The 24,931-nt window shown below is 46.2% G+C and overlaps 1 protein-coding gene across 3 annotated transcripts in view; it reads right to left on the bottom strand.

Moving 5' to 3' along the window:
- The window catches only part of LOC142584566 (polycomb protein SCMH1-like), a 389,046-nt gene that overhangs the window by 49,584 nt on the left and 314,531 nt on the right, over nt 1-24,931 (bottom strand). For 2 of the 3 annotated variants that reach the window (XM_075694674.1, XM_075694673.1), the window contains exons 10-11: nt 23,102-23,281; nt 20,253-20,483 (exon numbers count right to left, since the gene is read on the bottom strand). In XM_075694674.1, coding sequence (XP_075550789.1) covers nt 20,253-20,483; nt 23,102-23,281 — 411 coding nt within the window. Of the gene's footprint in view, nt 1-852; nt 958-20,252; nt 20,484-23,101; nt 23,282-24,931 lie in introns of all 3 variants that reach the window. The other variant, XM_075694672.1, reaches the window with a different exon arrangement.

Raw genomic sequence — 24,931 nt, forward strand, 5'->3', positions numbered from 1 at the left:
TAAGGAGAAGCTCACAACATTTCATGCTGTGATTACTAGATTCTTATGTCAATACTGCGTAACCATATGTCGTAACTTTGCACTCATCCCACTTATATATACATGGCTAGCTGTAGGTAATAAAAAAATAAATACCTAAGAATGTGGGAACAGCCATAGCTCTAGTGGTACTAGCATTTGTAATGAGGAAGGTGTGGGTTCCACTCCCACCAGTGGCACACTATTGTGTCCCAATACCAAACTTCCCCTTACTTTCCTTGGCTTCGTAGGGACACAGTCGAACTCACTTATAAGAAATATTCAACTAAATCTCATTGTTTAACCAATAATTGTTATAACCAGGTAGCACAAAAAAAAAAGGCAGAGGGGACAAACATTCAAACATTTTAATTAGACAGAAAGAAGTGCAGTGAAAGCCAGTGATACCATTACCACTTTTAACAATACTCATATGCAAGAATGAGAAGCTGCCACACCACAAACTTTTGTGCGTCTTATATCGCAGAATAAACCATGCACTATCATGTTCCCATGCCACAGTATCGGCTATAAGAATTAGATTAGGCTATTGTGAGCGTGCACCAAAACGAAAAGTAACACGAAATCTAGAGAAAAAAATTGCTATGGTTGAATGCAGCTATACCAAGCGATAGCATGGTTTTGCTTACTTTGGGAAAGGACACAGACACTGCTCAGTACGGCAGCAGCAGCGAGCGAATTGGCCTTCGTGCTGCGTCTCGATTCCACACTAACTAAGCGTCGAAAGCACAGTGCATACAAAGCTACCAGCACTCGGCACACTTTGTAGACATCGCAGATTGCTTCGAAGACGAGGCCCGAACGACCACCTACTTTGTGCCCACTGAAGATTGCTTTCAAGACATGGGCACCCATGCGGCGTACCCAACAGCCGCCGGTAGTGGCCGGCTAAGTCCCAGCTTGACCTTGGGTTCGCACCTGGAGTAGTAGAGTTATCCCTCTAAAAAAAAAAAAATGTGAGCCGCTGCATCTGCCTGCGTGCCCCTCACCACACCCGCCTTTGTGCCGCGCACCCTGTATGAAACTCCTTCGTTGCATTGCAGGCTACGCATTGTGGGCCTTGCCTGCCCCTCTGATACACAATGACCATTTGTACAGAGCTATGTCTGAGCCCAACTCCAAGGGCAGCTTTGGCACTTAACAATTGGCATGGTGCATAGGACTCCTCTTACTTCCCACTGTAAAGACTCTGGGTGTTCTCTTTCACGAACGCATGCGATGGGAACGCCATGCATAAGGAATAAGCTTTGCAATGTCTTGGGCAAGCCTAAGCAAGTGTCCCTGCTGGTCCCACAAAAGCTTTCATCACGCTCTTTTTTCCTCTCACTTACACTACTGTTACTTGGTTTGGGCTACTGGTACTGAGAGATCATAAACCAACTTAGTAATATCGCAAAAATCAGTTTGCAACTGTCACAGGCTTGCCGTACAAAACACACTATCTTAAAAAATTACTAATATTTATGAGCACCAGCTGCTAACAGCCTTTGAATCAGAAATGTTCTATAACATCACACACTTATGCAGTTCAACTAATTTGCAACGTAATCCCAGCTCCTGTCTAACAAGACACATTGATCACTGGCATATTCTGTGGCGGCGCACAAATTCCAGTTTTCAGCTGCTGCATTATTCTCTTCCAAACATACCACTAATATGGTTTAAACTAACAGATGAAAAGCTACGTGGTTCGTCAAAAAAGAGCATACTGCAAATGCTATGCTGAAAGTTGTATGTATATATATTTTGCCTATGGAGTTCTTGTTTACCTCTTCTTGTATTTTGAAATCTTAGCTTGTGCGTATTGCATATGTACTATGTGAACTACACTTTGTGGAAAATGTTTTATGCTATGTGAACATTGCTGTATCGTTACCTTCTGCTGCCTTTGCTTAGGGGCTTGTCAAGCTGCTGAAATCCAGCTTCGATCCCACTATCCTTTGCCACTTGCCACATTTACAAAAATCTAAAGTGCACCTTTTTTTCGAGAAAATGTTTCGGCTGGCTTTCTCTATTTGCACTTTGTCTAGTAAGTTGACTAGTTAGTAAAGTAATTATATTTGTTAGTTATTATAGTTAGGTAGGTTATTAGTTTAGTTAGTGAATAAGTTTATTAGATAACTTAGTTATGGTTGGTTAGCATTGTTAGTTTGATTAGTTAATTGGTATTATTTTAGTTATTTAACAGTCCTGGATTGCTAGGTAGGTAATTAGTTTGTTTAGTTCTGTCAGTTACCTTATCTAGTTTAATTATTAATTTCTTAGTTAAGTAACTAGCTTTGTTACTGTAGTTTGTTACATTATTACTGAGCTTAGTTAATTAGTTGTTTCAGTTAGCTGTTATGTTACGCATTTAGTTTAATTAGTAAGCTTAGTTAGTTAATGTGGTTATTCAATTAGTTAGATGAATGATTAGTTTGACAATAAGTTTAGTAATTACCTATTTGTCTGGTTAGCTAATTAGAAATAGGTAAGTTAGTTCTATTTGGTTATATGGGAGTTATTGTATAGTTAGGTTAGTAATTAGAGATTACTTAATTAGTTAGGCTGAAGTTAGGCTAAAAGCACAATCTAAGCTGGTGAGAGTTGATCTTGTGTCCAATTCACCCAATCTCCAATGCAGTCAGCGCAAAACAATGGACCCAAGAAAGGCAACAGGACAAGCTCCTTGTCCTGTCGCCTTTCTTGTGTCCGTTGTTTTGCGCTAAACGAAGTATTTATGGATCCGCACCAACTAGCCCGCTAACGCATTGTGCTGAACTATCCAATGCAGTCGCTCTTGAGTAACAAATTTCCTGCCACTTCTTGCCCCTAGCCATCCCCATTGGCTGGGAGGGGCTTTACCAATCAGGCCTAACCGTCACCTGAGGCATTCAGTTTGCCTTTCAACCCTGTCATCATCATCATCATCATCATCACAATCATCCTATTTTATGTCTACGGCAAGGCGAAGGCCTCTCCTTGCGATTTCCAATTACTCCTGTCCTGCGCAACCAATTTCAATTGGCGCCCGCGAGTCTCTCGATTTCATCGCTCCACCTAGTCTTCTGCCGTCCTCAACTGCGTTTCCCTTCTCTTCAAACCTGTGCTGAACTTTACAGTAGCAAGACTTATGCAGATCATGTGTTAATCATGACCATATAAAGCCAACAGGCAATGAAGCCAAGGAAAGCATAAGAGTAATTAGCTACGGTTGAAATCGAAATGTACAAAATAATGAAGCAAAGGTAAATGACAGTGGATGAAAAGATAACTTGTTGTCAGCGGGAACCAAGCCCGCAGCCTTCACGTAATGCGAAGGTTATGAGAGTGCCTTTAAGAAGGTGCTCTACAATTTGTAATGTCAACTTTTAAAGCCCCCGCCACGACTGCGGGAGATCGTGGGTTTGATTCCCACTGCAACCGGGCATCCACTGTTTCAAAAGGCACATGCGTCTGGCAATCAGCCTTCTTTAGGAACGATACACTTGGGAATGGAGCCCTAAATTCCCATCGAAACAGAAAAAAGAAAAAACCTCAAATCTGGCAGCCTTGATGCCATTGGGTAGCACGAAAGGGTTTGTTAGCCACGAGCATGCTCTCTCAAGTTCACATGTTACATGATGCAATTGGGCAAAAAACATACATCCACTATGGCTCTCAAGTGGCCGCTGGGCTAACACTCGCAGGGCCAGATCTATTAGTACACAAAAATACCCAAGTTAGCAGATGAATTGATGGACGTCGTTGTAGCAGAATTGGTCACGCATCGCACACATAATGTGAAGGTGACGGCATCGGTGTCCACCAGTGACAAGTGATCTTTTTGTCCAGTCTTATCTCCCTTTTCATAATTATTTTCTACATTACCATTTCTGCCACAGCTAATTACCCCTATGTTTTTCTTGGCTTCATACGGTTGTGATAATAAAAATCGAGCCCCTTTGTTTCCTTTCTCATTCATGCAGCGCATGTGTGTAAAAAGCCCACGCCATTCCCCATTTTACAATGTTTGAGTGCACAGACTCGAATATTAGTAAAGGCTTGCCAAGCACGTGGTCGGAATGCCAAACAAACGTTGCCGCGACACAATGTTCGGATTAAATCTAAGAGTCTGCTACATCCATCCTCCGACACTTCAGAAGTCAGAACAAGTGGCGAAGACAGTTGTAGGAAATGCCCAATGTTTGAGTCACGGTGGCTGTGAGAAGCACACGCACCCATTTCCTCCTGCATGCTTATGTTGTCTCATTCACTTGTTGTGGGCGCTTGTTCAGAATTTTATTAATAGACTCGTAGGAAAAGGAAAGGTATCCGAGGCGCGAAGAGGACATTCCTCTCGCAAAGGTAAAAAGTTATAAAAGAGCATCACTGGAGGAGACGCTCTCTCTCTGGTGGCCCCAACCTGGAATCTGATTGAAGACTTCGGGAATACCTGATGTAACCCATAAGTGACCTCATTGCCCGAATATCACGTGCGATGATACAAGCCTGTTTATTACCTATTACAGAGCGGACTTTTTCCTTTTACACGCGCTACAGGTTGGGGAGTACTACGGAACAACTGTGTGTGGCTAGATCTGGAGCTTGCCTTCAGCCTTTGTCTCATGCAGAGCACACCCCAACAAGGCATGAAAATATGAGGAATTAGTTTCCAACAGGACTAGAAAATCATTGACATAGTGGAAGAATCAAGGCATTCTTAGATGGTGTGATAAGGGTTTGCTAAGAAGAAATCTCTAAGAATACGGGCTATGCATGAGGTGATGCAATCACTTTGTTGTGCGCTCTGATACCTCAAGAGCGGCTACGTGCGGTTATCACGCAATGGTTAGGAGGTCGCTCACGGAGGGCGTCGGGGAGAAGACACCTTTCACCGCTCCCCCTGCCTTTAGTGCCCAGCTGCAACTAGCAGCTGAGGTATCCTGTTCCCTCCTCTCCCTTTTCTTAGAACTGGGGAGACTCCCTCTCTACCGCTCAGGAGAAGGGCAGTTCTCCCGATGCTATCAGCTGACGAGCTTGCGACTGGTCGCAACTCAACTGAGCTGTATAGAATGCCGCACACTGTCCCCCTGCAGCGCCCGGCTTTTGTGAGCGACTGACCAGCCCAGGGTCCAATTGCAGATTCACATTAGGTGAGGCAAGCCATTATCAGTCTCTTGTATGTTTCCCCTATTTCACAGTTTTCACCTCAGTCGTGTAAAACGCTCTGTCGTTGTGGTTTTGTTTGTGTCTGTTGTTGCTGCCACCTATAACCAAGGTGAATAAACGCCTTAAGTTAAAGACTAGCTCTGTACCCCTGGCCTGAACCCCCCGTGGTCGCAACTCACTGCAAACTATGGGTTTGGGGTCGCAGCTCAGACTGTTAGGGCTGCTGCAAAAGTGCTAGCGAGTGACTGCCGCTTCGCTGGAACAGTGCGATCCAGAGAATGGCCAGGAATGCATGTGCCAAATCGAGTGGTGCCCCTGACGTTGCAAATAAATGCGACAAAACCAAGTTGTAGTTTTTCTTTATATGGCGTCCCGTCTTGTTGCACTGTTTAAGAATCCCAAGTACATTTGTTGGTAGTTTTGTAATTGATCGATTACTTTTTTCACTCACACGTGCACTTTAATTCAATTCCATTGTTCAGTGACATGTGACCAGTTACTTTATTGCGAGACAAGCTGTAAAAGACAGGACTGCTTCGAATTCTTGAAATTGTTAGGAATGTACAATAGAACACCTACAGTTGAGCCACACAGCAGCCTTGCAGATGCCCAAGGTAAAGCAGGTAAGTAGAGTGGAACCCCATTTATTCGACTGTCTCGGGACCACACAATAACGTCAAATAATCCGATGAACCACTATATCTATAATTAAATTCAATTCAATGTTATTTTCCTTTGAGAGCAAGGTATCAAGGTATCTGGACTACAAGCTGCCTCTGCAACTAGACTAGGTTCAGAAACCCATATACATAACAGCAAGAATTCTCGGGCAAAAGAAAGAATCCACTACAGCAAATACCCAAAGAAAAGCAGCATAGTAAGAAAGTAACAAAATAAAGAATAATGTAAAAGAACATAAATATCATAATACAAAGAGTCTTATGTTATACATTCCTGAGTACACGATACATGATATACAAAGAAGCAACAAGATACTGTACCTATTTTGCTAACTGACCTAACATATAAAGGAAAATGATGTTTTAAATACAAGCAATGTAAGAACAGCAGACAGGTTATGTTCTCAAGTTTACAAAATACCAGAGCAGCTTGTTCTTTATGAAACATATCATGTGGTTAAAGGGTGTTCACACAGGGAAGAAATCCCAGCTGTCAGCATGGGGAGTGCCCATCATGTGAAAATGATGTAATGGTTTCACGAGATGGGAGTGCTGCTGCCACGTATCCCCAGGAATATTGTCTAGACGGAACAAATGATCCGCACTTCAAGGGGGAGGTGGCAGAATTTCATGCTCATGTCTGGGAACCTCGACCAAGTAGATGCTGCTCCAGAGAGTGGCAAATGTAATGCAATTGCTTCGTTATTGTGGTTGCAAAGGCGCACTGCACATACACCACTACGATGGACAAATTAAGCGACGATGCCACTTATTTTAATTTTTTTTGCTGGTCAAACAATTCCCATACCTTCGGGACACTACATATGAAGCGTGCAACAAGGTGAATTTGAAGAAATGATGAGTGGCGTAGAGAGTACAAGTCACCAGAGTATCTGGATAGCGCAGCAAAATGCGGAAAAAAAAAGGAACGAAGACGAAGACGAGCACGAACTTTAAACAACGAAAATTTATTTCCAGGATCCGTCATACTTGTACACCCAAACAACCACGTGCACAGCGATATCAACCATGAACATACACGTACATGAAGGCATGAAAACAATATAAAACTGGCACGTCAAGAAAACACAAAAAAACCTAAATGACATATTGCAAATGCAGTCAGCTTTCACGGCACATGCAAATAACCTAACTCTCTCACGAACAATGATAGTGACGGTTCGCTTATTGGTCAGTGGCCAAGAGGTTTTGCTCAGTTTCTATTTTTCATGCCCGGTGTTCCGGCTGAGTTGGTACAATTGCATTGAAGGGATCGGACACGGCGAGAAAATCTGACAATTGTCTGCTAAAGCCTAAGCATTCTTTGTCACTGGAAAGGCCATGGGTAGACATGCATAAGCTAGGAAAGGCAAGTACAAGCAACACTAAGCAAAATCCAAGTCACAGCCAAGCCAAACAATGCTTACGCTTTAGTAAACAATTCTCCGAACTTCTGTAGGTATTTTTTGTTTATTGCATGGCCACCTACAGCTGGTCTGTTATTTTGGTAGTGTACAACCTGCACAGTGCCACCACAGAGTGACAAAGCATAAATAAAGGGCCCATGTAGCAAGAGTCTTCAGCAGCTGGCTTTGCCACCTCTACAAGTGTCAACAAAAAAAGGACTTGAGATAGCACCATCAAAATGCCGGTGCTCTTGTCATGTGCTCCGTGGAATCTTGCACACTGCTGGGACATCCGACTTCTCACCGCATTCGACCAGATTTATGACTTCGAGCTTCACGATGAAAGGCGAATTCTGCCGCTTCATCACGGCGACACAGCAGGAGAAGGCCCACAAGTCGCACACACAATGAACCAGAAAAGGAGCGAGACAACTCGCACTTGCGCCTGCTTGAGCCATCTTGCCCGATGAGGGCACAAGAGCCTCTGATTGGCTGTCTGAGCAAGCGCTGCGGGCGGCCCAGGATCATTGTTTATAGGGGGGTGCCGATAGCTCGCCTGAGGCAGAGCAGTCACGGTAGGGAGAGCAGTTGGATGGAGCCGTGCCACCAGGTGCCTCCAGAAGCGAACTTCTGGAGGCACTTTTCCGCCGCTTGACGTTATATATATTGGTAGACGCTGCTATTTTTGTTCGATGAAAGCTTAATTTTTGCTACCTTATTTACTTGCAAAATGATCGCACTTCTCTGTAAAAAAAATTGATGCAAATTCAGGGGTGCAATCACTACGGAGGTTAAATTTCCCGCGGAAAGAATTTTTTTTATCCCGAGTTTGCCATGGGATGACAACAGGTCAACAAGCAGGCAGCTGCCGCTTTAACAGTGCAGGACACCAAAACAAAAATGGCGACTGGCGGAGCAAGCCGAATGCGTCGAATGCAATTGTTGTTCTTGTGAGTACATTACGTGCATCGAAACAGTTTCTTCCGTATAAGTAATGAATAATATCATTAATATCGGCAAGCTTGCGACAATAACGTAGCCATGTCCACTTTGAGGGGACAGAAACAGAGATGGGCATGCGTAGCTGCCAGTGACATAGAAACACATGGCGGGCATTATCCTAATAAGGCAGGCTTCCGCTAAGGGTAGGCGAATATCTTAGCTGTGTTACAAGCGTCGGCGTATGAATAGGGTACACTTCTAACATATCAGTGTATCAGTATTTTATATTAATATTTACACCAGCTTTTTCTTTGACGCCGCAGTGGCGTTGCCAGGTGCTACCTGCCGGGGCAAAGCTCTATTCTAGAAACCCTCGACACTCCTACGGGTGCCCCAACAACGCTATACTTTTCGCAAAGCTCTTTTTTTGGGGCCCCCGTGCTAAAATGCTGTCTAGTGTTGAAAACATCTAAGGGAGCATAACCAAGGAGCCGAGGGCAATTCTAGTTTAACCGTTCCAGTACTATTACGACGAGTGAAAACAACGCCTCTGCCGAGGTATAGGTGCCCAAGGGAACTACTTTCAAGGAGATAGCATTGATGCATAACAATAAAACAAACTTTGGAAAAAATAAGTCTCATTACTTTTCTGTCACACCTCGTAAATGAGTATAAAATATTATAATAAAGTAGCTTTTCCATAGACAGACAAACTTACACAAAGTTCAAGTAAAAGAAACGCATGGAATATTTATTGAATGACCTAAATTGGGACCATTGTTTTGCAACAACACTTTGCGTTACAGCATTCCATGGCTGTGTTAATCAATTAATTTATGTATTTATTTATTTATTTCAAGTACCTGCAGCGCCCGAAGGCATCATTGCAAGGGGGAATACACCGTATTACATAAGCTCGACAAAGTAGAGAACTGGTCAAACAACAATAACACAGCAATATAAAGGTTCACACTGCTATAAGTTCAACAGAAATGTTCTGAACGATGCTTCAGTGTGACAATCAACAATTTCATGCGGTAGCCGATTCCACTGTGATATTGTGTGTGGAAAAAACGAGTGCTTGAGCACATTCATTCTACAAAAAATTTCTCTTATTTTTAAAAAGTGGTCACTTCTGTGAGATAAGAAATGAGGAGGTAAAAGGTAAGTTTCGTTATCTATTTTAACAAAACTGAAATAAATTTTAAGAAGCATTTCTAATCTCATGCTTTGTCTGCGTGCGCTTAATAATTCGCACCCCATGCTATACTTAAGTGAAGTAATACTAGAAGTAAAGTCATAATTACTACAGACAAAACGAGCTGCGCGGTTTTGCACATGCTCAAGCATATTAGACAGAGTTTTGGTTTGCGGATCCCAGGCCTACAGGCGTCCCCTAATATGGGTCTTGCGTTCGAAAAGTAAAGTAGTTCTTAAATTTTGGGAGACTAACTGGAAGTTGTGTTTAGCAATATTTAGCATTTTACAGGCTTTCTCTATAGCATATTCAATGTGCTTAGTCCAAGTTAAATTCGAGGAAAAATAAACACCAAGATACTTACACTCAGTTACTCGCGATAGCTGGACATTGTCTAATGTAAATGAAACAAATATGGATCTTGTTTACGTGTAAAGGAGACATATTGACACTTACTGGGGTTCAAAGACATTTGCACACCAGCGTGTTACACAGTCCAAATTGCGTTGAAAGTACTCGTGGCCAGCGGAAGACCTAGTGCAGTGATAAATAACACAATCATCCGCATAGAGATGCACTTTGCATGACACAACCTGAGCAATATCATTGATGTATACCAGAAACAGCAATGGCCTCAAAACAGATCCCTGGGGAACGGCCGAAGTAACAGCAATATACAGTAAAACCTCGTTAAACCGTATCCGCTTAAACAGTAGCTTCATTTTAAAAGTAGTAAAGTCAAATCCCCAACTCAGCGGCCATTGAACATAATGTGTTTTGTATCCGCATAAACCGTACCAGCTTATTGCATATGCATAGCGTTTACACTTTTCGTCGCGCAAACACGGCGGTGCGTCGTCTCCATCGGGCGGCCTGGCAGAACAACACGCCTCAGAGATCAGAACAACGGCCTCCAAGCATCCTGTGTGTTTGCGCGCGAAACCACATCAACGTCATTTCGACGCCGTGCCATGCCATGCCAGAGAGCATTGTGGCATCATGCTTGCGAGGACTTGCGTCATGCTGAAGCTGGGATAAAACAGACGCCGGGTGCTCAGCATAGGAGAAAAATTAGACATCGTGCGTACTATCGAACGTCACACGAGGAAGTCAGCGCTGGCACGCGACAGGGATCTGCTGTTGACTACAGTGTGTGGCATTTGGAATGTGAAGGAGTTGCTCGGCAGCACTGCTGCGACGGCGAAGAGATGTCGGCTATGAGGTTCGACTTTTCGCCATCGTTGCCTTTGTTGTTGCCAAAGTGTCGACTAGCGACAGTGATGAGGACGACACGGAAAGCAACAGCACGGGCGATTCAGGCCCGACAGTGGCCCGAGTGGCTGAAGCTGCTCGTTGCGTCAGCATCATGAATGCAATCATCGCGACAAGAACAGGGGCCCGATAACGTAACTATTCCAAACGAAAAGTATTCCTGACTCCGGCACCCGGCAATGAAAAAGGCGCCCTGGGGCTTCTGCAGCACTACTGCGCACTTGCACGGAGAATACTTAACGCCAATGAGGAATCTGCCATGCGAGTGTTTGCCGAGGAGAGGGGGCTGGCTGAAAAGCTGGCATGCAGGTTCAGTAAGTTTGAAGCCGCTGTCGTCGTGCTAGGCTCCGCGGCATCATACGAAGATAACACTTTTGTCGCGCGAAGTGAATAAATATTGCATGTTTCTTTCCCCTTTCATTGCACTCTCTCTGAGTTCCATTTTCGACAGGTAAGTGGGCGATCTCATGCAAATTCGGTTAAACAGTACGACCATTTAGTACATACTTTTTCTGAGCTCCAGCCAAATACGGTTTAACGAGGTTTCACTGTAATCAGATTGTGAGCCATTAATTACAACACATTGTATGAACTCTTGTAGACAACACTTATCGTATACTGCGGAATATCGGTCGAGGTTTTTTCCAAAAAATATTACCAAAAGGTCACCCCTCGACTTATATACCAGCCCTTGGCACAACATGAATAGTCGTCTGGCAACATGTAGGAGCACAGACCTTTCGGCATCCGCATCGTTATTGCCTCCTTGGTGACTGACGCAGCCCAACAGTTTGTATAGGTGTTCTGTGGCCCAACGTTAATGCGGCCTACGCAGTTGGACCGACACCATCTTCCCTTCTTGTGCAGCGATCGTTCCTGGCGTTGCTAATTTCCTGACAAACCGCAAAATGAGTACGAGTACTCAACATCAGTTCACCGTGGCGTTTAAAAAGAAAGTAATCGAATATGCTGAAATGCATGGGAACATGTCTGCCCAGCGACAATTTGGCAATTCGGAAAAAAGCGTCCGGTACTGGCAAATACAGAAAGTCAAGCTGTCTGCCTGCAACGCGCAGACGACGTCCTTTCGTGGGCGTCGTGCGGTGCACCCGGAGCTCGAAGACAAGGTGGCGGATTTCGTCCGTGAGTACCGTGCCAGATCTTTGCCAGTGACAGCAGACCTCATCCGCATCAAAGCTATTGAGATCGCCCGAGAATCTGGACTGCCCAAGGAACTATTCAAGGGCTCCATTTATTGGGTTCGTCACTTCATGTGACGCAACGGATTCGCACTTCGATGGCGCACATGAATCCGCCAGAAGCATATGAGGACAAGCTGGTCGAATTCCAGCGCTATGTTATCCGTCTCCAGTAGCAGCATGGCTACATGTTGGGACAGATTGGCAACGCCGATGAAACGCCGGTATGGTTTGACACGCCGTCACTCACCACAGTGTGCGAACGCGGCACAAAAGAAGTCAGGCTTCTTTCTATGGGGAACGAGCATTCGCGCTTCACGGTGATGCTCATGTGTACTGCAGGCGGCAGAAAGCTGCCCTCATACGTAATCTTCAAGAGGAAGATGCTGCCGAAAGAGGCTTTCCCGCGGGATGTTGTCGTTCACATGAATGAAAAGGGCTATATAGACGAGGCCCTCATGCTGAATTGGATTAAGACCGTCTGGAATCGGCGACCCAGCGCACTCCTGCGGTGTCCGAGCATGCTTGTATTGGATGCTTTTCACGGGCACTTGACCGCAGGTGTGAAGCAGGCACTCCGCGATGGGAGAATGGAACTAGCCGTCATTCTGGGAGGCATGACGTCAACACTTCAGCCACTGAACGTCGTATTCAACAAGCCCTTTAAGGACCATGTCCATGAACAATATAATCAGTGGACGACCGGCGACAACCCGACAACCCCAACCGGCCGGCTGCGCAAGCCGCCTCTCACCACTGTGGCCACATGGGTGTCGCAGGCTTGGCGCTCGCTTCCCGACGATATGGTGGTGCAGGCATTCAAGAAGTATTGCATTAGCAACTCCTTGGACGGCATCGAGGATGACATGTTGTGGGACGCAGCCAGTGAAAAGCAGTTGTCTTCGGAAGAGAGTTCAGACAGCTCAAACGAATGAGCAGGTGATGAGTCTGGCGGCACCATTACATAAAACGAAGTTTTGTGCCTTATAATTTTTATGTTGACTTCTTTGCTTCAATATAAGGGAGTCGACCTATGTTCCGCCTCGACCTATATTCCACATTATACGGTAATCCAATCATGCAATGAAGGAGAGGTGCCGAGGGATGATAGCTTATGTAACAGCTAAACATGGGGAACAGAATGAAATGCCTTTTTGAAATCTGGAAATATAGTCAGTCTGTACACCCAGATCAATGAATGAAAAAGATCGTGGCTGAATTCTAGGAGCTGTGTCGAACAAGAATGACTAGACCTAAAACCATGCTGATATTCGCTAAAAAAATTATTCTTTTCTAGATGTTTTATTATGGCACTGTATACTATGTGCTCCAATGTTTTACTACACACACTCATTAGAGAAATTGGCCTGTAGTAGGTGACAATATATTTTGGGCCATTTTTAGGGATTGGTACCATGTTTGCAACTTTCCACTCCTTAGGTAAACAAGAATTACTTAACAATTTCTCATACAAAATAACCAGATAGTGGGTGATTATGTCAGAACAAGCCTTCAACACATAAGAAGGTATACCATCAGGACCACTTGCAGAAGAAGCATTTATATTGTCAGGTAACTTAAGAATACCACCGTATGTCACGGTCAGTTCCGGCATAGGTTCTGCATAGGCCGACCCGACGACATGGTTACCAAAGCAGCACCCAAGCACCTGGGGCGAACTGAACATCGCGATGTCACCAGTTGTAACGCTCTTTCTGCAGATGCTCCGAGGCTAATAAACAAGATCGGGCGATTCGACGCGTCATGTGAGTGCGATCGATGGCTTTCCGAGCGTACTCAGTGGCAACGCGGGGCACAGAAGGTAGGATGCTGTCAAAGGGCAATGTGGGGTCGCGACCATACAAAAGATAAAAGGATGAATACCCTCTGGCGTCATGCCGGGACGAGTTATACATGAATGTCACATAGGCCAGCGTGGCGTCTCAGTCGCGGTGATCGTTGGAAACGTACATTGACAGCATCTCTGTGATTGTTCGGTCGAGACATTCCGTAAAACCATTCGTTTTTGGGTGGTAGGCGGTGGACAGCTTGTTTTCAGTTTCACAGAGTGAAGGAAGTCGTCCAAAACTCAAGACAAGAACGGGCGGCCGCTGTCTGCAACTGCCGAGGTGCACCGTGGTGTAGAACGACGTCGTGAAGGAGAAAATCGGCGACGCCTGTTGCACAACTAGTCAGCAACACCTTTGTTATGGCTTAGCGTGTCGCATAATCAGTAGCGACGGCGATCCACTTATTCCCTCTAGTCATCGTCGGAAAAGGGCCAAGCAGGTCAAGGCCTACGCGAAAGAACAATTTAGAGGGAACTTCAATTGGATGGAGTCGTCCGACAGGTGGCATGGGAGGTTTCTACCGGCGTTCACACAATTCGCAAGTGGCGACATAATGACTCACGGAGCAGTAGGGACCCTGGCCAGAAGAACTGGCGTCACACGCGGTCGTAAGTACGCAAAACGCCAAGATGTCCCGCCGTCGGCACATTGTGAAGTTGTTCAAGAGCGAATGATCGCAGATGACAAAGAAGGACAAGGAGCAACTCAGGGCCGTCAGGGTTGACATTGCGGAGGTAGAGGATGCGTCGTGCAGAACGAACATGCGGCCCGTGGCATCAGTGCTGCCAGATTGCACTCTGGCAATGATGATGGACTGTAAGGACTCGTTGCGTTGTTGTTCAGCGCGCATGTCGGTCATGTCAGTAAAAGCCATCCTGCAGGTCACCGGATCATGTGCAGCAGGATCAGGGAGATTCACGGGGTGACGCGAGAGGCAGTCAACATCCTTGTGCAGATGTCCAGACTTATAGCTGACAACAAATAAAAATTCCTGGAGTCACAAAGCCCAGCAACCAAGCCGTCCTGTGAGGTCCCCGAGGGAAGACAGCCAGCAGAGGGCATGGTGGTCTGTAACGACAGAAAACGTGTGGCTGTACAAATATGGCCGGAACTTGGCGACAGCTCCAACTAAAGCCGACCATTCCCGCTCTGTGAAGGAATAATTTCTCTCGACAGGTGACAGCAGGCGGCTGGCGTAAGTTATCACGCACTCGGTACCATTCTGCTGTTGGGCAAGAACAGCGCCAATGCAGTGGCCGCTTGCGTCAGTGTTGACTTTGGTCGGTGCAGATGGATCAAAGTGGACAAGTATGGGAGGGTGCTCAGAAACCCGATGAGAGCGGTGAACGCGTGAGCCTGCTCCGGGCCCCATGAGAATGGCGAGTTCTTCTTTAGAAGATCTGTCAAAGGCCGAGCAATGTTGGCGAAGCTTTTGAGGAAATGGTGATATAGTAAGAACACAGGCCAGCGAATCAGTGCACATCGGAATTAGAATGTGGCACAGGGAAACTGCGTACGGCGTGAACTTTTTCCGGATCTGGTTGGACACCGGATGCATCAACGAGGTGTCCCAACACTAATCTGACAGCGCCTGAATTGAGACTTCGTGGAGTCCAGATGAAGGCCGGCTTTTCGGAAGACCGCAAAAATTTCAGCGAGTCGGGTAAGGTGCCTGCAGAACGTGGGAGAAAAAACAATAACGTCGTCAAGGTAACAGACAGGTGGTCCATTTCTGGCCTCGCAGAAGAGTCCATCATACGTGCAAATGTCGCAGGAGCATTGCATAGGCCAAAGGGCATGACTTTGAACTGATATAGGCCATCCGGCGTGATGAAGGCCATCTTCTCGCGGTCCATTTCATCAACTGAAATCTGCAAGTAGCCACATCAAAGATCGATGGACGAGAAGTATTTAGCTCTGTGCAAACAGTCCAAGGCGTCATCGATGCGTGGTAGTGGGTAGACGTCGTTGCGCGTGATCTTGTTTAAGTGGTGATAATTGACGCAAAAATGCCAGGTACCATCTTTCTTTTTCACAAGGACGACAGCCAAAGCCCAAGGGCTGGCTGATGGCTCGATGACTCCTTTGCGGAGCATTTTGTCCACTTCTGATTGGATGACTCAACATTCAGCATGCAATACCTGATAGGGACGCCGACGAATAGGATTCATGTCTCCAGTGTTTATACGGTGGTGAATGACAGATGTTTGGCCGGCCTGTGGCCGAAATCAAAGCTGTCACTGTACGATTCAAGCAGCTGACGTATGTCCGTGGACTGTGCAGAGGTGAGGTCAGGTGCAATCATTTTCGCGAAGTGATCCGTTAAGGAACCAGAGCTGTGACCTGCAATTGGCACTGATAAGCCACTCTCGCATTCAGACTCTCAATGTCAAATTCGGAAGCACTAGAAACACTGGCCAAGAACATGCCGGCTGGAATAATTTGAGGCGGTAGAACGAGGTCATTGTTAGTAACCGTGACCAACGCATGTGGAACAGCAATGTTCCGGCTCAAAAGCATGTAGATGATTGGGTGAAGCACATATTCACCGCCAGGAACCTGTGGCTGGGCGGTCAGAGTGATGTAAGTAACTGCCTCGAGTGACAGACGCACATCGTGAAGCGAGCACAAGTGTGGTGGGGCAGTGCTCGGAGCATTGGCAAGTTGAGGCAGTTCCCAACTGAAGAACGCCGGTCGCGCAGTCGATGAGAGCAGAATGAGTGCATGAAAAGTTCAATCCAAGGATAACGTCGTTAGGGCAGTTGTCGATCACAGCAAAGAGAACAGAAGTAGGGCGGCCGGCTATAATGAAATGTGCAGCACACATACCAAGAAATACCAGTACGCTGCCGTCGGCCACACGAAGCACTTGGGCAGCTGCTGGGGTGAGGACCTTCTACGTAGGCTAGCACTCATCACAGATACGTGGGCTCTAGTGTCGACGAGTGCTTGGACAGGTACGCCGTCTATTTTAATGTCTGTTACACTTATCGTGGGCACAGACAGAGGACTTGCTGCGGTAGGTGGTAATGCAGCACCACCTCCGAGGGCTGCATTTTTTAGTTTTCTGAAAGGGTGCGGCCAAAAGCCCCAGGGGACGAAAGGTGACATGGCTGGAGCGGACGGGAAGATGGGCGACGTGTTTGCGGTGAACGAGATTGGTGTGCGTGCCGCAATAGTGAGCGGCTGTACCACGTGTTCCTAGCAGAGTTGGCGGCGCTGTTAGACTTGGCGGTGGGCGAAACATTGCGGCCATTTCCATCAAAATGGCTCAGGTTAGTCGGCATGCGAGGTGTTGAGGGCGACGAGTTGCGACAGTATCGGGCGACATGACAAATGCGGCGACAGGTGAAACATATCGGCTGGTCATCCGCAGTTCTCCACTCTGTCGGGTTGCGATAACGTGGGGAGAAGCGTCGGGGTGGAGCAAAAATAGTAGAAGGGCGTTCATTAGCTCTGGATGGGCAACAGCACAGACAAAATGTAAACCAATTTTTCAAGCTCCTGGTGAAGTATGGCTTGTACGAGAGGAATTGAAATGTGTTAGCATCAGGGCCACACGAACAGAAAGCTGCGAGCGCCATCGCATCCAGTTGACGTCGAATGATTCGCACCACGTCCTCTGATGGCGATGCATGCTGCTGTGCGGGTTGATCTTCACACGTCGACGTTGCGGCAGTATTGGGAAGTCTGGCGAATTGTTGCAAGACGCGTAGGCTTTTGGCCTGCTCGAATTGTCAGCACTCTTTAATGATTGCATCAGCTGAAGAGCAGCTTTTGCACATGAGCAGATTAAACCTGTCGTCAGCAATGCCCTTAAGCACATGCCTGACCTTCTCAGCTTTTGTCATGTCGTGATCGGCCTTACAACAAAGTGCCAGCATGTCCTGGATGTACGAGACATATGACTCCGTGGGGGATTGGGCACAGAAGACCAGTTCCTGCTTTGCGTCAATTTTACGGTCGGCTGGTTTGCCAATCAACTCTGCCAATTTCTCCTTGCATTGGACCCAGCTGGTTAGCTCCTCTTTGTGGTTTTCGTACCACACCTTTGCCGTGCCTCTTAGGTAGAACACCAGATTAGCTAGCATAAGTGTAGGGTCCCATCTGCTGATTCACTCATGCGTTTGTACATGGCCAACCACTCTTCAACGTCGACGCCATCGGTCCTGCAGAAAGTTCCGGGATCCTTGAGTTGCACAACGACAACCGAAGGTCACAGCGATGTTGATCTCGAGTGCTCACAGTCATTCATGGTGCAGACCGTGATGCGACGTTCACTGCGGAGCTCCGATTCCAGCTGTGGTACCCTGCACCTCCACCAATATGTTACGGGGATGTTGGGAGTATGAAGATTATATTTACAATATATATACAAAATGAGTCTGAGTAGTTAAGATGGCTGACCACCAACAACCCGCAGCAGCCAGCGTCTCTCCTCTCTTCCTCTCTTTTTTCATCCTTCCGGAACAATATATTTTTCTCAAAATAAATTTTTGGCCGTTTTTTACCATTCTAGAACCTGTGTCCCACCGGGAGACACGGGCCTAGAGCCGAACAAAGCGCGAAAAAAATAGATTTTTTGAAAATGACATTTTCAATACCTACAGCTACTGTTCCTATAGTTCACGAAGTTTCACATCTCGCAGAAGAGTATTTTGCCTGCAATATCAATTTATAACATCAATTCTGCGCAAGAACAACCATTTTTATTGCAGCGCGTAGCTCTTTTCCTACGTGCGCGATCGCAGCTATCTTGGCATCATTGGAAAGAGGAGCCTTTCTTCTTCAATTTCCCGCCAATAGTGACTCCGCCGGCTTGCCAGTGACATTAAAATCTGGGAGGAAAAGAAGTCCAAATGCACGATCCCATTCGTCGACTAGCGCGCGTGGCCATAAACGAGCGCTGTGGTTGGCTGCACGAGGTTCCTGTCGTGTACTCCATTTCACAGGCGACATAACGGCGCGTCTCGTAAGTTTGTGACAAATGCGCAACGATGACCGATCCACCGGGCAAGTTCGCCACGAGGCACAACTTCAGCAAAAAGAAGAAGCGAGCTTATAACTTTCAAAAGCGTTCCATTCGTTCAGAGGACATTTATAATCGTCCGCATCATCCGCCGCCAATCGCAAGTGGTGCTGAAGCCGCGGACGATACCAAAGTAGGCCTAGCCAGCTCACCAACAAGTGAGTGTGCTCGCACAGTGGCCATGTTCGGCACGACACTGCAATTTTGCAGCATGCGGATTTGCTGCAGAGAAAGATGCATGCTCAAAAAGACTTCAAGTTCTTGCGTCAATGTCAGCAACAAAGCGGAAGTTGGATTTGCTCACTCCCGCCAACGGCGTTGCAGCCGCTTCGAACAAGCAGTGAGAATGCCACGTCCTTGTGATGTCGTGGGAAGCCCTCATTGCTTTCCCGCTCCGGAGAGCCGGTGTCGAGGCCGCCGTCGTAGTACGCAACGACGCCGGCAGCACGAGCCCTCAGCAGCAGGTCGCGCTCGTCAGTGCTCAAATCGCTGAAGTTGAGCCCAGCATCGCGAGCCAATCTGTCATTGTCAGGGTCCATTGTGAGGAGCGTCGAAGTTTGCGTCATAGAATAAAGTACCGGCTTATGGTCGCGCGTTTCTCCTTCCGCTAGCCACCATACTCCCGCTTTCGCTCTGCTGTCGGCTCTGTCTTGGCTCTGTTTCTGGCCGCGCGTTTGCGTTTTGCGCAGAAAAGCCGTAGCGCCGTCTGTGGACGCCGTTCTACTCACCGATGGCACAACGTCACTATGAGACCATGATGTCAGTACTCCTCGATCGGAGGGCGGGCGATTTGAACTGCGCTAGAGGTATGCGGACGCTTCAGAACGCATTTTCTCTTAAAATAAGTCTCTCCTTGGTACGAAACACGCGTTTCAAGGTTTCTGGGATGGTATTTCAATAGTCCACGTTCACTTAACAGTAACCTTTAGTGTCCCTTTAACCACTTCAGTTACCACATCCCCTTTTAAGTAATTACAATTCATTACTTTCTTTAGTAAGGTGTAGAAGCTTCGTTCAAGTTAACTGGTGCTAATGCTCAGGAGTTTGAATTGCTGGCCATGTTTGCAAGTTGAAATATATGCGACTGTGACGAGAACGCAGTGTCAATTTGAATTACCAAGATTCTACGGTACAAGGTTACGTGCAGTGCAACATTTGAACTCATGTGTCCAGAGGGCCGCATCTGGTAGCCGTGCGTTTCGAGTTTGCAGTGAACTTACATTTCAGCTGCTCCAACTCCGTGGTTATACACCAGCAATGACCACTGGGGTCATTGCTGAATGAAAGCTCTCAAGGGTCACTGCACACAAAATGCTTGCCTTTTTTTAAAAAAGTAGATACAAATTCATTTAGTTTTTACTCGTGTGTGGGCTGCATCCAAACAAATTTGGCCCAAAGGGGGTTAGTAGCTTTGATTCTTGTATGTTTTGCACCATAAGAGAATGCCACGGGTGAAAAAGTGAAGGTCCTTCAAACTTCCTTCACGAGCTGCGCACTTGGTGCTCACCTTCGGTGTCGGTGGAGTTGCTGCGGACACAGGTGATCTTAGCTGGTGCGCCAGCCTGCGGTGAGAGCGAAGCATCTGAAGACAGACGCCGCTTGGAGGCTGCCAAACTGGCCGCAGCAGCAGCAGCCCCAGCAGCAGCATTCGGGGCGGTGCTCACAGGCACTGTGGCTGCCCTGGCCACTTCCACCGAAGACTGCTCCACTGCTGCAAAGGTGCCACATTGGTCATCCACTGCAAGATTTTTATGCCCGCCAAATATCGTCTGATCAGCCAATTTACAACAGTAAAAATCTAGATAATTCCATCTCCATGTATTTGAAAATTTAGCGAAGTCGTAAAATTTGTGCGGCCTGGATCACTTGAAAAGCTCGCACACATCTATCCGGATAACTCAGTTTTTGGTTGTGCCCTTCGAGACCAGCACGCTACAACATCCTTCCGGCTTCACGTATGTCGGAAGCAGCGTCAATTATGTGGTGGCCATGACGTGTTTCTGGCTCTTGCCATTGCTTCCATCTACATTGACTGCTTCTAGCACTTTCTACGCATAAATGCATGGCCTTTGAAATAGAACTAGGAGAGAGCTGTCGCTGGGGCAGTGATTCGAACACCACCGATTCAGCAAGCAGTAGATTCTGCGATGTGTGTGCTGGTGTGCAAAGCTGTGCAAAGTGCCTGTGTTGTTAATGTTGCATATGATCACCCTTTCTGCGTTTGACCTTTTACAAAATCGTTATTTTTCAATGCACTGGTTTAATAAAGCATACTTTCATTCATGCATGCCAGCTTTCCCATGCTTGATTTTGCTGCGCACTCCTGCTATAGTAACAACAGGGCTGCATTATGTCAAAATAAATGGATAAAATAGTTAGGCTTGTGCGACTATTTATTTCTCTGCTGTAGGATTTGCAAAAACCTTGACATAAGAACTAGATGTTGACAAACCTAAGAAAAGCTGGTTCTTTTATCTACAAAAAATAAAACAGGTTCACATCTGGAGTCAGTTTATTTTCTAAGTGCCGCTATTAAGGTATTTCATACAAAAATGCAACTCAATATTTCTTACAACTCCAGCTGCACAAAATTTGTTTATAGGCTTTTACTTACTGCTGTTCTTCAGTTTACTTAAGATATTGTGGTGGTTGAGGCCCCAGAAGCATTTTGCAATATTGTGAAGCGAGTCCTTGACTGTGACGCTGGCAGTTTATGCTGTGCCATGCAAATTCAGCTTGATGATTTCAATCTACACGCAAGCTTAACCTGTTTTTATCTGCAAGTGCACAGACGAAAAAATAACAAATATAAAGTAAAATCAGGCTGCGTTTATGCAGATGACCTTTGCAATAATGAAATTGGTAGGGAACACGAAAAAATTTGCTTTTGCGAGAATTTTGTTGTCGTAAAATGAGAGCAAACGGGCATAGCCGATATTCTAATTGACATTGAGAGAAAGAAATGGAGCTGAGCAGGTCATGTAATGCGTAGGTTAGATTGTCAGTGGACCGTTAGGGTTACAGTATGGGTGCCAAGAGAAGGGAAACGCAGCTGAGGACAGCAAAAGACTGGGTGGGATGATGAAATTAAGAAATTCGCAGGTGCAAGTTGGCATCGGTTGGCACAGCACAGGGGTAATTGGAGATAGGAGGGAGAGGCCTTCGTCCTGCAGTGTACTTAAAATAGGTTGACAATGATGATGACTTGCATTTGGGCACATTTTGGAGCCTACTTGCGTTGCACGAGTAGGTAATATGTAGGGTTACGTTCTGGCAAAATTAGTTGATGCGGGATTGTAGTACAGCGACATTTCGTTGTCGAGAGGTACAAAATGCACTGAATCCTATGGGAATTTGCCAAGGATACGAAAATATTTTGTTGTCGCAATAATTTCGCTGTTGCAGAATTTTATTATCGCAGGTTTCGACGGTATTCAAATTTCATCCCAAAGTGTGGTTTCACAGCAGCCCAACTTGTACTGCCGTGAAACCACCTTTAGGGTGAAGCTGTCTGCCATCAGCGTCGCCGAAGAGAAGGGGAATAGAGCCGCTGGCTGTGGACAATTCATACACCTGCGAATGGAGACAGTTTTTACAATGACTCGACCAATGTTTTTTTCTTAAGCGTGCTGTACTTGGGGGTGTAGAACGACGGAAAGCTGAGGATTCATAATGCAAAAAATAGCACTTGGGGGTGCAAGTGCTATGCGGAAAAATATGTATATTTGAGCTGAAGCGAATATTGCATAGCATAATATTGTCACGTGGTGGTGACGTTAAGAACACAGTAACAATACTGTGAAAGGCAAAACTAGATTTTTATTGGGCGAACCTGTGCCCACAAAACAAGCTACACTTATAGCACAACGAAAGCGGCGAACACAGTCGGCTATCGTCGAAAATCTGATCTGCGGGTCAAGCGCGTCGGCTTTTATAGAGCAGTCGTCGAATGTTCCAGACTAATCGTTCGGACCCGCGTGCCTTCCACAAAGTTCTACACCATTCGCGTCAGGTGATGAAATCAGATAACATAAGTCTCGGCGACAAGAGACAGAGGATAGAAGCATCGATAACTTTCCAGAACCTTCGGATACATGCAGGCGCGTCCCATGCTGTGCGATTACATTTGTTAGGCGGCGAAACGTGGTTGCCCGATAAAGATAAGTACACGTGTCAATATTTTACCGAATATTCACACAAGAAATAATTCCTATGTTCAAGGTTAAAGTTGTTGATTACTAACGTAGTCTCAGGCTGCCATCAGTGGCTGTCCCCAGAACAGTGGTAAACTGGTAAAACTGCCCCTTTTGGAATCGCCAGTGGCACCCACGCAAGTACCAACCCGGAGACACGCACCTCGTGGCTTGGTGGGGGCTTTGCTGGCGCACTTGGTGCATCCACCCTGCAGTGGCTGGCTGGAGTAGAAGTTCTCGCAGCAAAGCAGTTCCTCAAAGAGGTTCTCCAGGTAGGTCCAAAAGGCCGACACCTTGTCCACGGCTGGTAGGCGGCACGTGTGTGACTGACCATCGAAGGTGGCTGCACACACCAACATCAGTGAGCAGCACATTGAGGCTGGCTCTCTGCTCACACCTTGCAACCACACAGGAGCCAACTCACTGAGCAGGCCATTGTAACCAGAGCTTGCTCACTTAAAAAGAGCCCCCCATCACCACACTGCAAACAGAAAAGCATAATGCTAACATGTTCAACATTGATGTTTGCAAAAATCCTACGGACTGTGCGTGAGCGTAAATTTGCTCGTGTCACATTATTAACAATTATTTAGCTTTTGACGCAGCACACAAGCAGCTGCAGTAGAGACAAATAAAACATTGTTTTCTAGCTTGCAGTACCTTCTTTTTTAATGCAACTAATAACTACGATTCACTTTTTTGCATCAGTCATCAATATGAACAGATAGATGTAATATTCTCAGATTTCTACAACACTTTTGATGTGGTACCTCATGATGAACTAATTTTAAAGCTCAGGTCGGTTGGTATTCTGGAAATTTTTTGTGTGCTGGATTGCACGTTATTTGTCTTACTGAGTACATTGATGTGGAGGGGCATTAATCAGACTGCCTTCCAGTCGCATCTGGGGTGTCTCGAGAACCTTTGCTCTTTCTTCAGTATTACATCGATGACACTGTTAACGTCATCTGCCCGGAGTTGAAATTTTAACATTGTGCATTGCACGATGTTCACTCCACAAATGACTAGGAGGACATAAGTGTCAATATTGGAGCCAATCAATGAAACATTACACAGAGAAATGAATGTTCCTTTCGATGACTACAAGAAGACAGCCCTTTGCATACACCTATAAGCTTGGTTCCCTACCACTTCAATGAACGTTTGTTCATTTTCCGTACCAAGAATGTGTTTCTTGAGGCATAAGCTTAAAGATGCTGGCACTTATGTTAAACTTCTCGGATACCACTCGCTAATCAGACCTAAACTAGAATACGCATGCATCGTTTGGGACCCTTACACTAAAGCAAACATTAACAACTTACAAAAATCCAAAGAAATGCTGTCAGGTTTATATTTAACAAATTTTCTGTATCTGACTCTCCCAGCGAAACATTGCATTGCAATCAAATACAGCCACTTGAAGTATGAAGAAAAAAATTGATGTTACGGTTTTTTCGTGTGCTCATTAATAATGAACTAGCAATTGAACCCTTTACATTCCAGTGGGCATGGCAGCGGCACATCAGACATGTTGACGAATCCGTTTCGCTACGCTGTGCAGGTTCTCGCAGTGGCTCTGGGCATGCAGTCCGTAATGCTGGGCTTTGCGACGACAAGGCTGCCTACAAATGATCTTCAATCCAGCGGCTTAGACGGAACGGCACGTGTGGACCAGTGTGTCATCACGGAAATCAACGTTGCACCCGTGACAGCATCTGCGACTGTGCCAAAGCTGCTCACATCTCATCACGTGAACGTTTGAGACGGTATAAAAGGCTTCGACGCAGCGACTGCAACCAATGGGCATGGCAGCGGCACATCAAACATGTTGACAAACCGTTTCGCTACACTGTGCAGGTTGGTGTTCACTTGCCTACACAAGGCTACCGTAGTGATGACTGCTTTTTGGTGTTGCCGCCGTGCCTACCCAATATTGGAGATTCCTTTTGATGTATTTTGTCATTTAAACAGAATCTTATGCTATGTGGTG

This window comes from Dermacentor variabilis, chromosome 6, assembly GCF_050947875.1.
Source record: "Dermacentor variabilis isolate Ectoservices chromosome 6, ASM5094787v1, whole genome shotgun sequence".
Lineage (NCBI taxonomy): Eukaryota > Metazoa > Arthropoda > Arachnida > Ixodida > Ixodidae > Dermacentor > Dermacentor variabilis.